Source organism: Strongylocentrotus purpuratus, unplaced genomic scaffold (assembly GCF_000002235.5).
Source record: "Strongylocentrotus purpuratus isolate Spur 01 unplaced genomic scaffold, Spur_5.0 spur5_scaffold_5, whole genome shotgun sequence".
Classification (NCBI taxonomy): Eukaryota; Metazoa; Echinodermata; class Echinoidea; order Camarodonta; family Strongylocentrotidae; genus Strongylocentrotus; species Strongylocentrotus purpuratus.
Window position 1 is genome coordinate 33,659,639 of NW_022145611.1, and position 24,572 is coordinate 33,684,210.

The window sequence follows — 24,572 nt, forward strand, 5'->3', positions numbered from 1 at the left end:
ATTTTTTTGATTAAAAAATCAATGCTTAAGGACATTAGTGTTATGTCGAGGAGCAAACCTGCGCTTCTCCAGTCATGTGTGTGAACCTCACCACTCGACAAGCAATCAGAAGATATAGGCCTGTGCCATGTTTGAAATCGAATAATACGAAGAAGAAGAGAAAAAAAAAACATTTCAATTGATCCCGGCCTCCCCAAGTGCATTTAGATATTATATTCCGATGCAGGTTAATTGCCAGTAATATAATAGGTTTCTCTTAAAAGGAGAGAGAGAGAGAGAGAGACAGAGAGAGACAGACAGAGACAGAGAGAGAGAGACAGAGAGAGAGACAGAGACAGACAGAGAGAGACTCTACTGACATTCTTGTATGACATTTTGCTGATTTCCGGAACATAAGAGCATTATACGGATACAGTTATGAGCAAGCAAGAAGAAGTCGGGGTCAAAATCTGTGAAAAGCAACGAAATATTATGAACATACTGCGATGTTATTTCCATGAAGCCCCAAAATGTTCTTGATTGTTTGTTCTATGGGTGTATACCTAATCATTTGATACACCGAGATATCTATCCCGGTCATCCTTTGACAACTTTATGTAGAAGACAGCTGACTCACGCATTTACAAGTGAATCAATTGATAAAACATTCATTATTGAATGCGTTGATGAATTCTCGAAAAACCCTTATACATGTATAATCCAATCAAACAAAATGCATGCATGGATTATTCTGAGGTCACGAAACTTTGCTTCGTAGAAGTGTTGAATATTGGATATCTATTCCAAATATCGTGAATTTGTTACGATATACATGATTTTGTATGGAGCTCCTAAATGCGCGAGTCAAGGCCTTCTTCATCGAATTTTTATTAATTTTTCTTTTATAACGGCTAAATCATTTGCCTCAACAATAGCAGACTATCGCCCTCTGATTCCATGAAATGAAATGCTCTTATTTTTGTCACTTCATATACAGCAGTCCCGTGATATTCTAAATTACTCTTAGCGTAATTTTCATGTTTATTTTGTTTCTATTTCTTTTTGTGTACAGAACCCGTTACTCTATACTAACCCGTTTGATACATAGACCGCCAGAACGAAGTATGTGAACACGAGAGAACACACATGGCGTCTTATTGGCATGCTAGTTGGACGGTTGGACCACTACAATACTTCAAGTCAAAACCTTTTATAGTGGTAGAGATAGTGATCTTCACTTGACTCTGGTTGTTTCTGTTTCATCAAATTTAGTATAATAATACTCTATGTTGAAAAAGAGTCCTAAAATTAGACTTTCATAATTATATAAATATTTGCCAACATAAAGAGAATGTGCAATACCACTGAACACTGGCATGTCTATTTATCTCTGTATTAGGCCTACAAACATGTCTTCCATTATTTCTCAAGCTCAAGTCGTCTTAACCCCCACTCTCTCTCTGTCTGTCTCGTTTTCTTCTTCTTCTCCTTCTTCTTCTTCTTCTTTTTCTTCTTCTCTCTCTCTCTCTTTCTCTCTCTCTCTCTCTCTTTCTCTCTCTCTCTCTCTCTCTCTCTCTCTCTCTCTCTCTCTCTCTCTCTCTCAGTATATCAGTATCGTTCTCTATTTATATTTGTCTCCGTGATGTGTTCTTTAAGTTTCTTTATGAACTCTTCTCTTCACCATCTAACTGCCATCAAAAGAGGGCGCTGTGTGATAATAGAAGTTTTCTTCTCATTGCATAATATACATGAGCGGAAAATCAGTTTACTAAATGATTAATTGCTCGTGTTGTCGGTCATTAACATCTACTCTGAGCACACATTTGGTAACTCCTTCCAAATGTCTAAGAGACAACGACGAAATCGAAACCGACTAAAGACTGAATGAAAAACTGTTTGAGTGGAAAAAAAAGTTTGAAATGATTAGAATACATGTATTTGTTACTGTATAAGTTATAATAATAATAATAATAATAATAATAATAATAATAATAATATTATATATTTATATAGCGCACATATCCACCCTGCAAGGTGCTCAAAGCGCCCGTATCGTACAGTAGTTGTGACCTTGCCTCTTTACATTACATTCCATAACATAAAATTGCATCACATCACATTACATTGTATTATATTAAGTTACATTACATTACACTGCATTACCTATAGTATTTCATTCAAGTGAATCAATTAATGCAACCTGAAAACAAAGGTAAAATACGCAGTTTACATGAATAAAAGTAAATCAGGTATGGGAAATGACTTAAAAGATATGACTATATAAGAATACATACTCTTAAAGAGAAACAACGAGATTGTTTTTAAACTGTTGATGCAAAATGCATTTCGAGGAAAAGAATTCCGAATTTAAATAACATGTGCCTTTTTTTTTGTATATCTCAGCATTTAAATAGAAGTAGCCGCCTACCAATATTGTTCCTCTTTTATTCATCTCTATCTTTCTCAGACACATAACCTGCCCTGGTAGAGGGCGCTCGCGATAGGGCGTGGACGCAAATTTGTTACACTTAGGAAATATCAGGATTTACAATAGAAAATCTCCTTTATATCACATATTATTTGGAATATCTAGTGAACACCTACATCGCAAGAAGGAATCACAAAGGTAAGCAGACATTTTGTGGGCAAATTGTTTATACTAACACTGTTAAAAACTATCGAATCTTTTTGAAACTCCCGCCTTTTTGTAGTGGCGCCACGTCACTGCAACCATGGCGGCCTCCGCTCCGGAGCAATTAGGCAACGAAACAGAAGATAATTTTATGACTGTCAGTCCAGGGAAAAAACAATCAGCAAAAAGACGAAGAAAAGAAAGTAGAGAAGTGGAAACACTTAAAATGCACGATACTTCGAATTCGGATAAAGAAAATGATACTTTCTCAACCCCCAAACCACCTGACTTAAAATGCTTTTTAGTCCCTATAGACAAAACGAAAAATCTAAACAATCTGAATCTCCTAGTGATAGCTAAAGCTATACATGCAGTGGTGGGCAATAATCCAGTGGAATTCGTGAAGCATGTAAGGAATGGAATCATGGTAAAGTGTAAAAACTCCAAGCAAATGAGAAGTGTGAAAGAAATTGAAAACATCGGAAATATCCCCGTGAAGGCGGAAGAGTTGAGAAATTGGGTGAAAGGAGTGATATATGGTATCCCCATCGAAATGACAGAACGAGAAATCCAAAATGAACTGACTAAACAGAAAGTTGTGGGGGTTAAAAGAATGATGAGTAGAAGAAATGACAAAAAAGAAAATGGTTCTCAAGGAAGAGAAGACAAAATAAAAGAACCAATTCCCACTAGGAATATCATTCTATCATTTGACCGCACCAACCTCCCCTCTGAAATAACGTTTTGTTACCAATTATTTAAGGTTAAACAATTCTTTCCACCCACACTCAGATGTTTCAAATGCCAACGTTTCGGCCACGGAATAGCACAATGTGAATCCAAGCCCAGATGTGTTCGCTGTGGGGAGACGCACTCCTTCGACGAATGTCCCCACAAAGAAACGCCAAAATGTGTTAATTGTGGAGGCGAACACTCTGCGGCATATTTGGGATGTCAAGAAGCCCAAAAAGCAAAAGAAGTGCAAAGAATCAAAATAGAAAAAAAAAGTAAGCTATGCTCAAGCTGCCAAAGTTTGGAAGAATGATCAAGATCAAGCAATGGATACAAACCAAATCCAACACGCTCCTCTTTCACAAGAAAGACAAGCGGTAGACTTTCCGGTACAGATAAACAAACAAACACCCCAGATAAAAGAATCTGAGAAGGAAATTAAAACTTATCCCAAACAACTAAAACAAAGCGAAGGCAGACAACAAAACAGAAATACGAAAGAAAATACTGCACACCAAGATTATTCTGGAACCACGCAGTATGTTCATGAAGGAGGAGAAGTTTGTAAAAATGAGAAAAACTTCGTTGTCAATGCCAGTAATGAAGAAATAATTTCATTTATTGTATATATTCTTGCAAATTTTAATCAAAAGAAAGATAATCCAATAAGCCTGATTGTAGGAGCAGCTCTCAAATTTTTCAATCTCACTAAAGAAATGTTAAATGAACAAAATGTTATTGACCTGGTATTTTAGTCTGTTCGCCTCCGTGACCCTAAATATACTGCAATGGAATGCGCAGGGCATAAATGGTCACGGAGACGAACTGAGACTTCACATTAATAATAGACAAGAAATAATTCATTTAATTTGCGTGCAAGAAACTTGGCTATTAGAAAACGAAAATTTTGATATAAATAATTATGAAGGAGTTTATAGAAATAGAAAAACAGGCATACGAGGTGGATGTGCTATATACTTCCATAATTCGTTAGGACATAACAAAGTTACAGAACATGAAGACATAGAATGTCAAACGGTGAATATATATTTCAATCAATGTATATACACAGTGGTGAACTTTTATAACCCATGTAAAAAGATAACACCACAGATATTGGATAATATAACAAAAAATGCAAAAGAAGCTAAAAGAAAAATTATATTAGGAGACTTTAACGCACATAATACTTTATGGGGTAGTGACAAGACCGACGGAAATGGAAAAATAATCGAAAAATACATGTTGAAACATGATTTTACGATTTGTAACCTTGGGGAAGGTACAAGAATTGACCATAGAACGACAAAGCGTTCAGCATTAGATTTATGCTTTTCATCTCCTAATATTTCCCATAAGATTTCTTGGAGCGTAGAATCTACCACTTTAGGAAGTGATCATTTTCCTATATTGATAGAAATAGGAAATCAAAATGATCTTCCAAAGATTGATCCGGAAGAAATAAATTGGTCACTTGCTAATATTAATTGGGAAACATTCCAACACGCATGTGAAGAAGAGATGATAAATATAGACGAACATAATGTAGAAGAAGCTTACATTATATTTGTAGAAACTTTGAATAACATAATGATACGTCTAGGAAAAGTGAAATCAAAAAGAAGACAAAATCCTGTTCCCTGGTGGAACAAGGAATGTTCACAAAGTATAAAAGAAAGAAATCACCTAAGATATCTAGCAGAGAAAAGAAAAACTGGAGAGTATGTAGAAGATTACCTGATAAAGAAAGCAGAAGCACAAAAGATCAAAAGACAAGCAAAACGAGACTATTGGATCACCTATTGTAAGGAAATGACTCGTTTCACATCAATGACAGACATTTGGAATATGATACGTAAAATAGAAAATAGTAAGACTAATAAGAAAAATAAAAACATTAAATCGATAATATACGAAGAGAAAGAAATAATAAATCCTCAAGAGGTTGTAAATGTGATGGCTAATCATTTTGAAAATATTAGTGAGAGTACAATAATAAACAATGAAGCCGAAAATATAGTTAAAGAATATATTATGCAAGAAAATGTAAATGACGATCAAGAACAACGTAGAAATCAGTCTTTGAATCAAAAATTTACTATGCAAGAATTCAATCAAGTCCTGAAAAATCAAAAAGATACAGCACCAGGAAAAGATAAAATTGGATATGAAATCTACAAGAAGTTACCAGTACAGATTAAAAATAAAATGTTAAAAATTATGAATAAGATTTGGGAAAGTGGAAACATCCCCCAACAGTGTAAACACGGAATCTTGATACCGATACTAAAAGCAGGTAAAGATCCACAAAAACCATCATCGTATAGACCAATAACATTAACTCCCATCTTTATAAAGATATTGGAAAAGATGGTTTATAGAAGACTAGATTGGTATTTAGAAAATAAAAGTATTTTTCCGAGCATACAGAGCGGATTCAGAAAAGGAAGAAGCTCTACAGATAATATTATACTACTTGAAAATAGTATTCAGCAAAGCTTAGGGAACCATGAACATACTCTAGTCTGCTTTATAGATGTAACAAAAGCATACGATAAGTTGTGGTACAATGGTTTATTATATAAATTACTCAAATTAGGAGTGAAAGGAAACATGTATACATTTATTCAGAACTTACTACAGAAAAGAACCTTCCAAGTGAGGAATGGACAGACATTATCTAAAATATCTACCCTAGCCAATGGATTACCACAAGGAAGTGCCCTTAGCCCAATTTTATTCAACATTATGATGCATGATATACCATTGGAAAAGGAAGTGAATTTATCATTATTTGCAGATGACTGTGCTATATGGAAATCAGGTAAAAATGAAACGTTTGTTCAAGACAAAGTTCAAACATACCTACATCGGTTAAATGAATGGTTTAAATACTGGGGAATTTCAATATCTCATGAAAAAACAGTTTCGCTTCTATTTACAAATAGTAATAAAAAATGTGAACTGAATCTTGAAGGAGTACCCTTGCCTTTTGTACAGGAGCACAAATTCCTAGGCTTAATGTTTGATAAAAAATTAAGTTGGAGACCACATATTCAGGATATAGTAAAAAGATGTAAAATAAAATTGAATATTTTGAAGAAAATAACTGGTATATCATGGGGAAATGACTCCCACTCTATGCTTATTGTATATAAAGCATTAATACGTTCACTATTTGACTATGGATGTGAAGCATACGATTCAGCTTCAAACTTAGTAAAGAATACGTTGAACTCAGTACAATATCAGGCTTTAAAAATTATAACTGGTGGCCCTATTGGAACTTCATTACAATCCCTGCTTAAAGAAACAGGAGAAGAACCACTAGATATAAGGAGAAAAATGCTGACGAATAGATATTATTTTAAAGTGAAATCTACTCCCGAACACCCAGTCCGAAAATGTACAATAAACTGTTGGCAGTATGAAAATCTTAAAAAAAAGAAAGGAAAAAAGCCCTTTGGTTTTAGAATTCTAAACGAGAAAATAGTTCAAGAATCGGATGAAGTTGAAGAAAACAGACCAATACCATTTCCACCATGGCATTACATTCCACCCACCATCTCCACTGAATTACATACTTTAATCAGCAAGAATGACAACCCACACTATCAAAAAGCCAAATCTTTAGAAGTAATAAACACTAGATATAAAACACACCTACATATATACACAGACGGATCTAAAGATCCTAAAAGAGGCAACGCAGCAGCAGGCTTCTACGTACCAGCGATGAAAATTCATGAACAGAAACGATTACACAATGACACATCGTCATACAGGGCAGAACAAGTAGCCATTATTATGGCATTAGATTGGATTGAAAACTTGAATATTTATGTTGGTATAGTTATTCTTTCAGACTCTCTGAGTACAATAAATGCAATAGAATCGCAGATAAAAGAAAATTTCGTAATAGAAATACTGATAAAAATAACACATCTTCATTATAGAGGTATAAACATAACGCTAGAATGGATCCCATCTCACTGTGGACTAGTAGGGAATGAAGTAGTAGATAGTTTTGCTAAGAGAGCATTAAAGAAAAACATAGAAATTAACAATGATCTTAATGTACAAGAACTGAAATCAATACTGAGTAAAAGAGTACGAGAAATTGGGGAAGAAAGATGGAAAACGATAGAATCACCTTTAAAACGATTTGAGAATCATTCATGTATATCAATCAAGGTAAACAGATACAGTGAAGTAATATTACATAGATTGAGAATGGGTGTTCTTCAACTGAACCAACAAAAGGCTAAAGTGGGTTTAAGTGAAACAGAATATTGTGATTATTGTAACATCAGTGAAACAGAAGAACATTTTATATTTTATTGTAATAAGTATATCATTGAACGAGCAATGCTTTTCTCAGATTTAGACACCAAAACAATAGAAGAAACAAAAAGAATACTTTTCAAGTTTTCACAGAAGGCTCAATATGCCATCCTACTATATATCCATAGAACAGGTCGCTTCAAATAAAACAAGAGACCTAATAAGTTTACCTACAAGTAAAGTAAAATAAGCCAAAAGTACTTCTTTCCCCTATCGCTTCTTTAGGAGATTCTCATAAAGAGAATAAAAGGAGGAATAAATAAAGAAATATAATGTATGTAGGTATGTAATATATAGGCCTATATAGGCCATATATAATATTAAATAAAGACGTTAATTTTTCAATTGTTCTATTTTTATGCATTGATACTAACAAAGAGCCCACTTAAATGTTTGCTTACAAATAGTGATAATGTGATAAGATTTGTATATCAATTTACTTGAATGGATTGGAAATTCGGTTTCAGGAGCGCCCCTGTACGATGTGTCTCAATTTATAGTGTTTCTGTGTTTCTGAGTGGTCTAGGCACCGTGCGTTATAAAATTAAAAGATCACTGCGCACGCACGCCGAGTAGCCGAGAAGCCTGTTTCACATCGGGCAAAGCTAGTTTTCAGTTTTCCATGCCATCGAAACCGGGCTGACCAGATTAAACTTTAAAAAAAAGCAGAAACACGAAGTTGCAAACCATCCAGAGACTCCTAAAAAATTGCGTTACTTTTTAATTATATCATTACAAATCTTTATCCTCAGTTTTCTTATTTATAACTGATTTTCCTTATAAAATTAAAAATAATTATGGCGTATATATTCAACATTGAATGAACGCCAATAAACAATTACCCAACAACAACAACTGTTTCCTGAAGCAGGTCAGTTTTTTCAGTTTTTATCATTTTTTGCCATTAAATTCCTTTAAAAAAAAAAAAAACTGTTTATATCATCATATTCTGTTGTCACTGTAACCATAAGTCAAAGAGCTGCATGCACTTCAAGCGCACGCATACGTACGCTGCAGCTATTCTCAGTTTGATGAGTCAATAATCGTTCCCAACAGTTTGTTTCATAAATTGTGTTATTCATTGTGATTTGAAAAATATTACCACTATGTACAAACTGTTCTACTGTCACTGATTATTTTTGTATGAAAAATGCAGAAAATCAATAATTCAAAATCAAATCAAAATGTACGTGCTATGTGCATAACAACACAATACGGGTATATATTGTGTTCTTACAGACGTCTGTCAATCAGATATGATTATTTACGTCTGGGGACCGACCTTTAAACGTCACCATCCGAAAAACGTGACTCAGATTTGAACCTGCGTCCTCGGCTGAATCAGTTTGTAATTTTAGCTGGATAACAGGCGCACGCCTCAACGCCTAGTTACAATATACAATATACAATACAGTCCTTAAAATAACATTTTCCCGCATAATTAGCAGTTTGTGATGAGTATAGGTCAAAAAATCTGAATATAATTATACTTTAATAGACCAGTTATCCGGGTACGAGACATACCACATTATGATAATTGCATCCTCTCAATATTGAAAGGACAATTAGTTGACTAGTATCCCAAGCAGAGTGAGGAGAAAGATGGAAAGTGGATCAATGATGGCGTCCGTTGCTGACGGGGTGCCGTTTTCACTGAACTTAAAAACGCCCAAGACTCCAAAGTGATCAGAGAGATCACGTGTTTGGATGCGTCGAAGACATCGATTAGATGTTGCGTAGATTGGGATTAACTCATTGGCAGATACACAGATATCAATGGGTTCGGCCAGTTGAGGGCGTACCACTTCCACAGAAGCATTTGTAGGTTGGAGATGATTGTTGCTGTAGAGTACGTAATCAATCCAGCCTGTATCATTCAAATACTCCGTATGATTGACGAGGTCATTCTCTGGTCCATGGTAGGTGTACATGTACTCTCCAATGTTGGATGGTTGTGTGGCGTTTAACATGTCAATTACGTCAGTACCATGTGACGTTCCATTTATAACATTTAAATCTCCTGCATATATGACAGGTGCATTAGGTGATATATTCTGCATCTCCATCAAAATACGCATTTCTTCTGCCTGTTTAACACGGACTTTTTCGGATAAAGGTGTATCAGTAGACTGCATATGAGTACCAACAATGTGATAGGTCATCATAGATTTCCCAACCGTTTTAATGATCTCAGCGTATACTGCTCCTTTAGCAGCCAGATACTCCCATGTAGAATTATCAGCAGCAGTATAGACGTGACTGTCATTTCGAACAATAGGCCATCTTGAAGCAATAAATGTCCCGCCGTTAAAGAGATGGGGAGGCTGAACTGGTTGTCCAACGTTTTCAGTGAAATGGCTAAAGCCAAGTTGGGTAAGGATGTCTCTGAAATTGAGGACACTCGAATCAATAGCAGGGTCGAACATGGAGAAACATCCTCCCTGGAACAATTCGTTGAAGACAATAACGTCAAGATCAGGGTGCAGCCGGAACACTTCGTGTGGAATGCGACAGGTTCGTTCTCTTTGACCACATTGCCAGGTCGGGTACGGTACTTCAAGAATGTTGTAGGCAAGCACCCGAAGTGTTGAAACTGATGTAGGATTGGTCAACGGAACAGCTGGTGGAGAGGCGCACAGGAGCTTGTTGCCGTTTACACACGGTGGAAATTCACCGCCATCAGGGTCATCACAGATGGAGTCAAGGCCAAAGTATGGACAACCTGGTGAGTCCTCTTTACAGTCGTACGCTTGTTGTTCACCACCTGGTGTAGAGGAAGACATTGAGAAACCGCAGAATAAAAGATGAGTTGAACATTACAAGACAATAGAGAAAGAAGTAGGTCTAGCAATGCAGTGAAATCGTTAAAATTCTCTATGAATGAGATCAATGTCCGATTGCTTATCATATCACTAAAACATAGGACCGTGCGCCAAGGCCTAAAACAGTCGGTTGCACGCCATGTGAGAATAACATCGTACACAAATTAATGAAAAAAATACTCTAATTGCTGGACTAACAATAAAATCGGACCGACTAATGGCGTCCATAGGCTTGCTTATCGTAGGTTTTAACGCAATACAAAATTAATGATGCCTCGTGTCAATAAGGTCATATAATTATTAAAACAATAACATCTTATCTTTTTTTTACAACATCGATGACTTCAATGTAATATAAATCACATGTAGGACATAAAGGATTTATTTAGAAAGCATTCACCGTTCGCGGTGGTATATTTTGTATTAATATGAAACGATCAAAAATCATTAGGCCAACATGGATAGTGTATTGGGCTGTCAGTCAACAGTCAGTGTCTGCCACAACAACCTATAAGCAGAAAAGAAATGTTAAGAGAGCCCTGAATTAAGCGCTATAACTAAAGTCTCATTTGAGGTGTTCACACGTGTACAAGCATTGCTTTTTAGTGGACCCCTCTTTTTCCAACATGTATTTTGACATTGGTTTTTAAATGCTTCTAATTGATTTGTAATGTTTTGTTGGAAACATGAATAAATTGAAATTGAATATTGAAATTAATGTCTGTTAAACACGGGGCGGTACAGTGCCTGACGCAGAGGACTGCGTCAATTACTGATGTGTGGTCCTAGATGAGCCATCTGTGATGAGGGTTATACAGTACAAAAAGCGAAGAGTGCAAACACTACTCAATTCTTTACAGGTTTAAAGCCGAGGTCCACTCCAAAAAACAATTTATTTTCAATAGAAGCAGAAAAATCCGACTAACCAATCAAAAAAAGTCTGAGCAAAATCGGATAACTAATAAGAAAGTTATGAATTTTTGAAAAAGTATGTAAAACTATGGAACAATGAGAATCACAACACAAATTGCCAAGATTTGTCTGCTTTTATTGAAAGTAAGTTATTTTTCGAGTGCACTTGTCCTTTAATATTATCGAAATGAGCGACACGCCCTGTGCAACGGACATTAAGTTTTTAAACGTAGGCATACTGTCTTAATGTAGGTATAGGGCTATATTACCGGTCTCCCTCTTCCTTAATTATGCAGAAAGAGAGAGAGAGAGAGAGAGAGAGAGAGGGGGGAGGGGGAGGGAGGGGGGAGAAAGAAAGGGAGAGAAGAATAGAAATGATATAAAAGGAAATTTATGAAATATCTATCTGAGGACCAATCAAACATATCTTTCCATAATTTCTGGTCCAATTGGAGTCGTGTGTTTGGTCGAATATTTATCATGGCTACATGACTGTAAAAGAATGAGAGACATAACTTACCTAACCATACGATTGGAGTACTGTCGTTCACTGTACACGGAACTATAACAAAATTAAAATAACAAGATAATACAAATCAATGATTTTATTCTTCTTTTTAGACGCCTTTCCTCCTTAAACTCTGCATAAGTATTACACTTACTACATGTTCATTACTTTAACACGGGGGAGGGGGGGGGGGGCTCGCTACCACATAAAAACAGAAGATTCATACCCTTAGCCAACGGTAAATACTGAAATGTTTTTCATGGGGTGCCAATAAAGAACATCACATGAGTACAGTTATGAAGAAGAAGAACCCATCTAAACTTCCAAATAGGAAAGTGTTTAGTTTGTGTGAAAAGTTTAACAGTATAATTATCAGACCAGTTACGTTCACTGATTTCTGTTTAGCAAGTAGAGTCTATTGGTGTTCACTGGAACGAGGAGACTAGAAACCGATGAAGCAATCCGTTTTCAATGAATTCTCGTGAAATTATCAGCTTTCCGTTGGTTCCTTTGTATACATGTATACAGACATGGTCACTAAACTCAGCTATTAAAGCACATTCCTATATGGTTGAGTAGCTGAAGTGAAAAGGTTCAATGAAATATTTCCAGCCTTCATAGCAGTATACAAGATTATATGCACTACCTGACACGAATCCAAAACTTTATCTCATGCAATAATTATAAACAGCAATCATGATAAGTTTCAGTTTTAAAAGCACTACTCAAACCGTCTTAAGAAAATAATTGAACGAGTGAATATATGGAACCCGATATCAATACATCAGTAAAATAGTAATTTGGCGCCATGGTTGTATTACGAATTAATATTGGTTTAGAAAAGGCCAGTTAGGCCTAATACACTTTCTCTACTACTGAAATAAAGGCTTGTCCAGCTCTTGTATGTCAATTGTTGTTACTATTCGACTTAAAAAGAATATTATTATTCCCTTTTCATTAATCTTGTTTACAGATCCTTTCAGCCTGTGCTGATGACCATCATCTTCCATACGGATTAACTGTTGTGTTTGGTCTTCTTAATGTAAACATCATAAGCATTATTTTTCAATGATGATGCTGTTGATATTATTATAGTTTTATCCACAAATGAAATAAAGCTGGAAACCGATTGAAGCCTGAGGCTATAATTTGAAAGGGGTGGGGATAAAAATTGAAATCCCTTTTGGATACTCCTATATTCATTTCTTTGGGGTTATAAAGCTTATGGAATTATGCAAAATAGAGTTTATTAACATTCGATGAGAGTTATTGCGTATGTTTACTAAATATGATCTGTACTGGAGAAAAAAATCAACATCTATAAATATGGCATTTTCTACGTATTGTGTCAATGAGTTTTAGAAGTATACATAAAATAGTACATCTCTTATTTTATCGGAATTTGGCTTTAATATCTACGGGGAGAGATTTCCTATTGCGACAGCCACCTAAAATCTAACCCTAACCCTATCCCTAACCCTATTCCTAACCCCAACCCTAATCCTATCTCTAACCCTATTTTATCATGTTTTATATATCATATTATTATTACATATATAATTTTAAGCTGTACCCATATTTATTTTTTTGAATTTGGGTGGCTGTCGCAAAAGGAAGTCTTCCTATCTACGGGACTTACATGGATGACCATTGACTGTTGCTAGGAGAAACCAGCAAAGAAAGTACAGATCGAGGATCTTCACAGCTACCTTCATGATGAGAAGTATTTTGAGCCCGTCTCTGATGATGTGATCTCTTCGTCTGCTTCGCTTTGATTACACACTAACATCTGATACCTCTGTATTGGTTGTTGTCGTCCACGAGACTCTACCCTATATCTGCGCGTAACACCTATACAATTGCTTCTAGTTCTAAGCTCGTTGAGCTGTGAAGAAGTAAACCACGTCGTGTTTTTTTAAACGTGAAAGTGAATGACGACTGCGGGCGACAAAGGTCTTACGTATATTCATTTACTGTGTTATAAGATACGAACCTTATTCCTACTATATAATTCGCTAGTTCTCCCGTATATAACAAATTGTAATAGTGTATGGGCAAATTGTGGTTCGACAAAAATCAATTCTATTTTCAAACTGCAAAAGAAAGCCATACGTATTTGTACAGGTTCGCATTTCTTAGCTCACACTGATCCTTTATTCTATAAACTTAAAACACTAAAAAATTTCGATCTGAACACTACTCAAGTAGCAGTTATTATGTTTAAGTACATTAATAATCTGCTTCCACCATCCTTTGATAACATGTTTAGGTTTAATAATTCCGTTCATTCATACTCTACTCGCATATCTGGAAACTTCCATCTTACAAACCCCAAATTATCAATAACACACAAATCTGTTAGACATTCTGGCCCGGACATTTGGAATGATTTACCCGACAACATAAAGTCTTGTTCAACCATCTACTCCTTAAAAGCTACACTTAAACGACAAATAATACAATCATATGCTCCCCCTCTCTAAATTAGTATAACAAAACCGTGACTTATTTATTCTTTATCATGCAACTGCTCACTGCACCTGCACTTGCACCGCACCCTCTTGATCACTCAGTTTTTCGAAGAGAGTTATGTCGCCAATTCTTTTTACGAGGCCGCCATCCATCTCCAGCCTAACCGCTCACGATGGTGGTCTCCTGCGTTCCGAATTACCTCTCTAATTTATTGAAAATATTTCATATTTCTTATGTTATTGTATGCTTCGTACATGTTTATCGAATGATATAATTGTACATGATTTTTCATTTAATTACTTTTGTAAACATTGTATTCATTGTATTTGTTATTGTTCGAAATTTTGTACTTGGACTTTGAATTTGTATATTTTTGAACGCAGAAATAAAATCAATCAAACAAACAAAATGTGAAGCGTATTATTACACACACACACCCACACACACACACACACATTTTTATGACCTACAAAACACACCGCGATTTACTGCGTCACGTATAATACGAAAAATAGCGCTTGTGACATAAAGTTTCAAAGCGCTGTACGCAAATCAAGATTACTTCAAGAAAAATCAATATTACTAAATGAAATTAACCTTACTTAGAAAAATTATAAGAAAATAAAATATTACTAACATAACTTAACAAATTAACATTACTTAAACTACCAAGAAGATCAAACATTATTAACATTACTAAAGAAATTAACATAAACATATTTATAATGGCAACAATGTAAAATACCCAATGTAGGCATCGTAATCCTACTTCAAACTTATTTTATAGTTATTTGGGTTGTGTTTGGAATAGATAAGTTTTTAGATGGGTGAGTCCAGGATATGGGCGGGGAGAGTGTTCCAAAGAGTGGGGGCACAGACTAAGAAGACACTGTCACCATATCGGTTGTGGGTGCGAGGACCAAGTGCAAGCTGGGGTCTGGATGATGTTCTAATGTTCATGCCGGTAGTCTGTTTGGTGAGATCAGTTCTAAACCAGACTTATGAACAGGCCCATTATTCATCAGGGTATACAAGGCGGAGTATAGAGATAGGGATTAGATAATAATATGGATTGAAATTCACCGTTTAAAATATTTTATATAGATATACGGTTCAATGAGATAGAGAGAGAGAGAGAGAAAGAGGCATGATTTTCTTCAACATAGCTTAGAAATTTGTCAAATAAATATATTCCCTGAGGAGTTTATCATTATTAGTGGTGTGGCCCATTTTAAAGTCTGCACACAGAATCGATATGTGTGTCATGAAAATCAAATTAGTCATGAGACGTAGCCGCGGGACTGGGCCATGCCCCCGGTACCCCCGGTGCTCACAAGAACAACATTTAATAGATTTACCAGTTGAAGAAAACAAGATACTATGGTGCTAGTTGTGCCATGCACCACCAGGACGATCATCAGGTGTTCTTCCACAAGTCGGCAGGAGTTTCGGCTCGCTCTCGGTGGTGGGCCAGCAGTGCAATGCACCATCCCCCCTGGTGCAAAATACAATGCAACAAAACGTTGTTTAAAAATGTCAGTCGCTTTCTGCTTTTAGACATACTTGGTCCCAACCGACGCAGAACCTGTCTCTGCTGCCTCAGAAGCAGCTCTTCAACCCTGCCTTGTCTCGATCTCTACTTGTAAAACCCAAATCAACCTCAACGGCAGGCAAGATACTTTCAACCTTGTGTGCCACTCTGCTGTCAACTCGGAGTACCTTGTGAGCTTACCCTCAAAGGCATGGTTCATTGTGCTCCCATGAGACTGTGAAGTCTCCGATGATCACCTTCTTGACGGAGTCTGCCCAAGCGGGCCCAAGTTTGTGAGCGCTACATGCTGCGTGAAACCAAGGAGTTACTCTTTGGTGAAACCACCCTTCTCATTCAAATCAGCTTGACCTGCCAGTCCCTAACTGAGGACATTAGTATACTAGAACGAGAAGTTCATTTTCAGTTCTTGGTTTGTCCACCTCCTTCACAAAACTATCTAGAGCCTAGAATATTCAGAGGCACCACCAGTGAAATTGAGGCCTTTGGAGACTTAGAGGACTTTGCCTCAATGGGTACAAACCACAGGCCAAACTAGCCTCATAAGCTATCAGTATATGCTGGCGATTTCCCAAGACACCACAACACTCTTGTTGGACTTATCATACCACGTGCTGAGATTCAGGAGTGGGTAGAAGGTCATATGTTGCTCTGACAAGGAAACATATTCTGCGAGGCTCCACCTGCCAATATACATTACATTCCAAGTCAAATTCCCGGACTCTACTCTTTCCCAATTTAGTCCAGGATCACTGTTTAGATTGACCTATTAACACCCGAATCTCCTGCATATTTTTCATGCGTCGCTACTTGCATTGCCTGTGGCCGATTACAACTATAACAGTAAAACTCATTTTATTGCATAACATCGCTGCATATATATTGTGATGCAATGACATGCAAAGTTTGATTGATCAAAAATAAACGATCGCAAGACTTTCAAAATATCATCTCAAGAGGGATTTCAATATCCTAGTGAATATCCCATTAAAATCACCCCCCCCCCACGCACCAACAAACGAAGTAACCTACATAATATACACTGTACCACACACCACATGAAAGAAAAGGATGAGAAAGAAAAAGGAAGGAGAGGAATGTAAGAAAGACAAAGAGAAGAGACAAAGAGCCGAAAAAAGAAGAAGGCAGATAAAACAAGCAAGAGGAAAAATATAATTTCAAACAACAACAACAATAACGATTATAATAATAATGATAACAGCAGTAATAATGACAATAGCAGGGCTCAAATTATTTTTGTCCACGGGGGCTCTTCAAAAAAAAATAGCCCCCGTGAACCTTCTCACGGGGGCTCTTTTAGTGCTGACGGGGGCTCTTATTTTAATACAAATTTCCATTGGATGAAACTCCTAAATTCCTTGGTATTTTATCATTATCATTTATTTAAGTCGGCATTCTCCCTCTTAGAAATTTACTTGTTACATAGCTGTATACTTTTATCCCCGTGATCAGTGGCGGATCCAGGGGGGGGGGGGGGGGCGGGGGCCGCCCCACCCCCCCCCCCCTGGGAAAAAAGAAAGGGGAAAAAAGGGGAATTTTCTTCTTTCTTTTTTTTGAAAAAAGAAGTGTTCCTTTCCCACTTGTATCACAGAGAAACAACAGTTTAAGTTAAGTCTAACGTTAACGTTAATTTGTTATTAAAATGTAGAGTACAGCCCTTGGCCTTAGGCCTAATTTAGGTCGTAACTGTTACTGTTTGAAAATCTAAAGTAAAATTAGACGGTTTTCATGGTTAGACCAAGTAATTGAGAAAAAAAAGTTTACCTGTCACTGAGACCAGGTCAATCAATCTTCTAGATCCATTATTAGGGTCTAACGTTAGTAGATATAAGGTAGATGCAGGCGCGGATCCAGCGGGGGTGAGCGGGCCTTGCCCCCCCCCCTTTCCGCAGAAGAGAAAGAGAGAGAGAAAGAGAGAGAAGGAGAAGAGGGAAAGGGAAAGAGGAGAGAAAGGGAAAGAAATAACAGGAAGAAGAAAAGAAAAGGGGGAAGAAGGAGATCGGGGGGGGGGGGCGAAAGGGCCTTGCCTCCCAGGCTGTTGCCTCCCCCAATTAAACAAAATAAGAGAGAAAGAAGGAAGGAAATTGAAAGAAAAAAGGAAAAGAGGAGATAAAGGGAAGGAAAATTGAGGAAGAAGTAAAGAAAAGAAGGGGGATATCATGCAGTTGCAATTTTCCCGCCAACAAGTTGCGGATGGGGGTGGGGCAAAAGGCCTTTGCCTCCCCCCGCCCCCGCTAAAAAAAAAAGAGAGAGAAGGAAGGAAAAGAAAAAAAGGAGAACTAAAAGGGACCAAAAAAGAGGAAGAAGAAAAACAAAAGGGTGAAAAGAATTTCGATGCGGTGTTCGAGTAGAATTCTATGATAATATACTAGATGATGATATACTTTCTCGTAGCTTGATGCGACGAAGTGTCTCTATCCAGATATCTGTTAGTATTATAGAATATAGAAGCCTGATATGACCTTCTGCTCGTAACCGACAAGTCACCGCATTAAAATTAAATTGCAAAATATGATGGTGGATGAAACTTTCTAATATTCAAAGATATATGACCTTCAGACCATATTGTTTCATTATTTTTTATTCAATCAATCAACGTCAAAGAATTGATTTATCATCGCACTTCAATTTATTATTTCACCTTTTAATGTACTTTCATTCTTATGCATCACGAAAGAACACTGAATTGGATTCTTCAATGATTGTTTTGGTTAATTTCCTCCCCTTTCCTTCTCCCTGTTTAATACTGATAAAATTTTCAATTTTTCTTAATCAAGGCAAAATATTATTTTCATATTTTCTTTATGCAAGACAGGGAGAGAGAGAGAGAGAGAGAGAGAGAGAGAATATGTTAAGAGAGAATTATCGAGTACAACTATGAATTGCATCCTTTTCAATATTATTCAATTCGCTGAAAATCTTTATTTTATAATTCCACGGGAGCGATTTTTAATTTTGCAATCGCCCCCGTGGACAACCTGATGGGGGCGATTATGGAGCTCACGGGGGCGAATCGCCCATCGCTTCCGTGTATTTTGAGCGCTGGACAATAGGATTGCTAGTAACAACAATTATTATAACAATAATGATAATCATAATCATAAATAAACATTGCTGATATGCGAATTTTGGGCTTGATTAATAGCATAGTTCAACGTACTTTAAACGCCTACTCGATCACACTCATCGTCATAGCTACTTGTAACAATTTGATCTGATTAATAATTGAAGTGTCTCAATAGTTCGCACTAATATCTCAAATTAAGATAGTATAGTCCCATTAAGAGATTCATTAAACTGATAATATTTCGGGCTATAAAACTAAGTGATGATGACTAAGACCAGGCAATTCATATTCTTTATTCGTCTGGGGAGTCTGAGAAGTCTGTGACTAGTTTTAGCTGTTTAAAAAAACATTGTCCAAGATGACAATACTTGATCGACTTCAGAGTTTGGCGTCATGGAGTCTTTTATTCTTGGCAGCTTGTTCAGCGGTACAAGGTGAGTTTCATTTTTTAAAGCGAAAAATGCTCAACCTCAAGGCTTTGTTTTGAACTGGATAAACAATAATGAGTAAAGCCACAACCGTAGGGATTAAGTATCTCACAATTTAAATCGTACATACATTTGAATTAAAATTTTTCACCGTTCATTTGTTTTAGGAGAATACCTAAATATCACAAACCTCTGTACTTACATTGTTTGAAGTAGTTTATATACTTAAATTGTCTTGTTTAATAGAAAAACAGCTATTTTAAAACGTTAGATGAAGTTTAAGATAAATATCATTGATGCAATTATGATACTGTAAAACGGGCTGAAAAATACGGCTACTGTATCATTATTGTGACAGGGCTCTCCACTTCCTCAAACTAATGGTTTCTCATTCTAAGTTTCGATGGAGCACCAGCATTTACAATGCTTTTCTAAATTTCCAATTTTTTTTTTCCCTTCTCAATTAAAAAAAAAAAAAAAAGGAATATTCTCTGCAAGTTGAATTCAACACGATAGGAACTACCTGGTCCAAAGCATTCTTTTCCTTCCACCATAAAAATGGTTACGGTGAGGGGTTATTATGATTAAAAAAATGATCAGATATAACAATAGTTAAAGTATCTGACGTGACCGTAAAGGCGTTCTTTTAAATAAGATTTAATAATAATGTTTAGTATCTAAATATGTCAACATTTTCGAACATGATCCCCAAAAAGGTATATTGTCTTTATTGCAGTATTTTGGTTAAAACTTTCATTTCAGCTCAGAATTGTGATGTGGATGAGAGACAGCCAACTGTCTGGTTGGGTAAGTTAGTTTCACTATGATTTTAAAAGAAATGCAATGTATGAAATATACAGTTCTGCTACAAATAAGATACAATTACAAAATATGTATCGGAAATTATACGACTAAAATATAGACAGTTGACCAGCTCAGTTGCATGCCAAAGTAACTTGTCCATTCAAAAACATTTTCTAAAAACAACATCTAATAACATTAATCAGCGTTTATTATAGAACAACACATTTTAAAGGCAGGTGACTTAATGAATTAGGTACGTTAAAGAAGATAAATGTAGAGCAGTGGGTTGGCCTAGTGGCATATGTCATGATAAAACGGCACTAATGATGTGACAATAAACGATAACAAGTTATTTATAATGCCATCATATCTAATCGTCAAAAAAGGTTTGCGAAACAGGAATATCCTCATGTTCTAATTACACGTGCTTTGAAAGCAAATTGACAATGCTATTATTTGTCTATCATTTCAACAAGCTCCGTGTTGACTTTTTATTCTTGCATCGATTATAGGTGATGAGGATGATGCAAATTTCTGTCAAGGCAGCGCCGAGCAGTGTGCTCACTTCGGTCTTGATTTCGTCTGTGAGGATCCGAATGGAGGATCACTTGGACCTTGTGTCAATGGCACCAAAGTGAAGTGTGCGTCACCACCTGCTGTCCCTCTGGATGACCCCACTCCTGCCACCACTATAAGAGTTCTTGCCTATAACGTCTACGAGCTACGCTATCTATATTGGCAGAATGGTCAACGAGAACGGACCTGCCGTATTCCACATGAAGTGTTCAGTTTGCATCCAGATATTGACGTCATCGTGTTCAATGAAGTCTTCATGGGAGGTTGCTTTGCCCCTTTCAACGATACCATCGAAACAAGCACTCTTACCATACGTGACATCATGGACCAATATGGATTTGTTTATTACACAGAAACCGTTGGCATTGGAGAACCTTTCCCAAAAGTTGAGAATGGTGGAGCATTCATTGCTTCTAGGTGGCCAATTGTTAAGACTGATTCTCGGGTTTTCAATGTAGCGGAGCCTTACTCATTTTTGGCTAAAGGGGTTGTGTACACTATGATCAACAAGACTGTAGATGGACAGAGCGTAATGTATCATGTCTTTGGGACTCACATGCAAGCATGGCGAACCCAAGATGCAGACGATGTACGGGTTGCTCAGGCAACAATCATTCACGACTTCATGCTGGAGCAGGACATCGGTGATGACGAGCCCGTCATATATGGCGGTGACCTCAATGCCAGACTGAACACAACAAACGGTGATGACGTCGTCGACGCTCTAGACGCCACACTTGCAAGAATCATCGGTGAACTCGACGTCACCTACGATCACGAGAACAATGACCTGTTTGACGAAAGTAATGCTACAAACTGGTGGTTGGACTACGTCTTGTTCAGTCGATCTCACATTCAACCTGAAGCTGCTACAACACAAGTCGTAAGACCTCGTATGTCTACACCCTTAGGGATTTGCTCCACGGCAATATCCCCTATTCCAAGCTACCCCAAATCTGATCTATGCCTCGAAAGTAAGAACATTACAGACCTGTCTGATCACTACGCCGTTTTGGGTACTTATCATTACAATATGAACTCTCCTCCCCCCACGGACCATCCGACCACGACTTACTCTGGTGTCGGTCATTGTATCCGCAACAATGTACTGGTAGCATTGAGCGTCATGGTAGGGCTAATTCTGATATTCTAACTCAAAGATCTAATCCTTTCTTCTTGAAGATGATTAATTAAATTAAAATCAGAATTTTGATTTTAATACATCTATTTGACTATCTTATTGATTTTTTGAAATTTGAAATTTATTTGATTTCCAGGTACATGTATAAACAAAATAGAAATGACAACACAGAGCATATAACATTAAGAGTTACAAGACAGTGAAAAAGCCACCAGCGGACGCCTGAGGATTACCTAAAAGAATTTCCATTCTGTCATGAGGTTCTCCACATCCACTGGTGTTACATATAAATAGATTTAAGAAGTAACGGTAAAATAACATAACATAATTCAAGTTCATCCATCAAGCAAAATACATAATAGAATGATTGCATGTATGTTGAACTTTGTGGCATGAAGAAAATAACAATCATGTACGGCATGTAACGGTAAAATAAAATAACATAATTCAAGTTCATTCATCAAGCATAATAACTTATAGAATGATTGCATGTATGTTGAACTTTGTGGCATGAAGAAAATAACAATCAGGCACGGCATGTAACGGTAAAATAAAATAACATAATTCAATTTAATGTAATTCATTTAATGTAATACCTGAAGGGATCAGAGATCCGCGCGTAGAAACCTCCACACCACCCCGCTCGAATGAGTTCACTCCTCGAACAGCCCCCCACCGAAAAGGCACTTCGACACAAGTGCCAGAACTCAACTCAATTCAATTCAACTAATTTACTTAATTTAAGCAAATCAGCTAAACCGAACCGAACAAAATTCCAACACCTACATCAGAACGCCCTCTCAATGGGAGACTGCTCAAAGAGCAAACCCCTCAGCGCACCCAAACAGGGCGATATAGAGGTGTCCACACACAGATCCCTGATCTCTTCAGGTAAAGTATCCCAGAACCTAAGAAAGGCATAAAAGCATGAAAATTTCAGAGCATTAGATCTTGCAAGTCGATGGTTGAAGAAAAGACTATGGGAGCGTCTTGAACTGGGAATGGGAAGAACATAATCGGGTACATCATGACAACTACGGATGCATTTTACAACAAATGACACTGTCAAGTAAATGAGACGATTATACAAGGGTGGCAAAGCTAGCTTCTCCATTCGTAACGAGTAAATCGTCTTTGAATAGCCTCAAGAGCTAAGATGTGATTCTTTTGGTGTGGCAACCAAACTGGGATGTTGTATTCAATGACAGGTCTACATATGGTACAGTATAATCGTTTAAGGACGGTTGCATTTCTGGAGTTTACAATCCGACGCACAAAGCCACATAATCGTGCACATCGGGAAGTCACAGATTGGATGTGTTTACTCCAAGAAAGATCACTCGAGAATATTAATCCAAGATGTTTGTGTGAGGTAACTACATCAAGTTGACGACCCCCCAAATTGTACTCTTTATCGATTCCTCTTTTAGAACGTGTAATATGCATTACTTTGCATTTAGATGCATTGAGTTCCATCTTATTGTGTGTACACCATTGAGATATTAGGTTTAAATCATTCTGAAGTACATTGCAATCATTTGGATTCTGAATCGGGCGGTACAGTACTGTATCATCTGCATACTGTGGGAGTGAGGAGGATATTATGGAAGGTAGATCAGAAACGAAGAAGTTAAAAAGGGTCGGACCCAACACTGACCCTTGAGGAACTCCAGTTGTCACACTGGACCATTCAGAAAATGTACCCTGAAACAAGACCCGTTGGTTGCGATCTGACAAGAATGATTGAATCCACCCAAGAGCTTTTTACAAATACCAAAATCATGTAGTTTTCTTACAAGTAGTGCATGGTTTACCTTATAAAAAGGCCTTAGCCCAATCCAAGAAGACAGTATCGACTCTAGACACTTTCGCGCTTTCTAAACATTTGTCAAGGTCATTGTACAAAGTTGAGGTCTGAGTAGAACAAGAGCGTTTTTCCATAAAACCATGTTGAGATAACGGTATGATACCATACATATTAGAATGTTTAAGTAGATGGGAAGCAACAATTCTTTCCAACATTTTGCAAGGCACTGAACATAAAGAAATCGGTCTGTAGTTGGATATAGATTCACGATCACCACTTTTCAGTAAAGGCACAACATTCGCCAATTTCCATTCACGGGGTACCGTACCTAAACTTAAACTTAGATTAAACATGCGTGTGAGAATAGGGGCCAAAGAATTACCTGCTAACTTTAAAAAACCCGGCAAGATGCCATCGGGTCCAGGGGGCTTTGACGCTTTTAGGTTGTTGATAGCGATTGAGACTTCCTCAGTTTGTACGCTTATTTGGTTCAGGGGTAACATGCCAGCACTGTCTCTATTACAGGCATCCAATATATTGTTAGACATTGTATCAATTGTAGATTCTGAAAAGTTCGAGCAGAAATATTAATTGAACACATTAGCAATATTTCCAGGATCATCATAATGATTGTTATCAAGTTTAAACGTTGAAAGCATTGAAGTTGCCTTCTTAGCTTTTACAAACGACTAAAATCGTTTGGGGTTAGAATTGAGGGAGATACTTGAGATATAATCATTATAGGAAATCCTTTTTTGTTTGTTCACAAGAGTACGGA

General features: G+C 36.9%; 2 protein-coding genes across 2 annotated transcripts; one reads left to right on the forward strand and one right to left on the reverse strand.

The window, feature by feature from the left end:
- Window positions 1-8,611: 8,611 nt before the first annotated feature.
- On the reverse strand, window positions 8,612-13,837 carry LOC577482 (sphingomyelinase C). Its single transcript, XM_777708.5, has 3 exons — window positions 13,569-13,837; window positions 11,942-11,983; window positions 8,612-10,451 (listed from the first exon to the last, which is right to left on the reverse strand). The coding sequence occupies exons 1-3, from the start codon at window positions 13,642-13,644 to the stop codon at window positions 9,253-9,255; spliced, it is 1,317 nt and encodes a 438-aa protein (XP_782801.2). The 5' UTR covers window positions 13,645-13,837; the 3' UTR covers window positions 8,612-9,252.
- Window positions 13,838-19,396: 5,559 nt separating this feature from the next.
- Window positions 19,397-22,071, forward strand: LOC105440827 (sphingomyelinase C 2-like). Its single transcript, XM_011671388.2, has 3 exons — window positions 19,397-19,472; window positions 20,229-20,273; window positions 20,783-22,071. The coding sequence occupies exons 1-3, from the start codon at window positions 19,397-19,399 to the stop codon at window positions 21,997-21,999; spliced, it is 1,338 nt and encodes a 445-aa protein (XP_011669690.2). The 3' UTR covers window positions 22,000-22,071.
- Window positions 22,072-24,572: the final 2,501 nt, after the last annotated feature.

Bases quoted from the DNA above. Each gene is read 5' to 3' on its own strand.
- LOC577482 (XM_777708.5), bottom strand. From the start codon at position 13,644: ATGAAGGTAGCTGTGAAGATCCTCGATCTGTACTTTCTTTGCTGGTTT. The intron at 11,984-13,568 runs GTAAGTCCCGTA...ATTTTGTTATAG, and splicing joins AACAGTCAATGGTCATCCAT to TTCCGTGTACAGTGAACGAC. The intron at 10,452-11,941 runs GTAAGTTATGTC...CCTCTACACCAG, and splicing joins TACTCCAATCGTATGGTTAG to GTGGTGAACAACAAGCGTAC.
- LOC105440827 (XM_011671388.2), top strand. From the start codon at position 19,397: ATGACAATACTTGATCGACTTCAGAGTTTGGCGTCATGGAGTCTTTTA. The intron at 19,473-20,228 runs GTGAGTTTCATT...CTTTCATTTCAG, and splicing joins AGCTTGTTCAGCGGTACAAG to CTCAGAATTGTGATGTGGAT. The intron at 20,274-20,782 runs GTAAGTTAGTTT...CATCGATTATAG, and splicing joins ACAGCCAACTGTCTGGTTGG to GTGATGAGGATGATGCAAAT.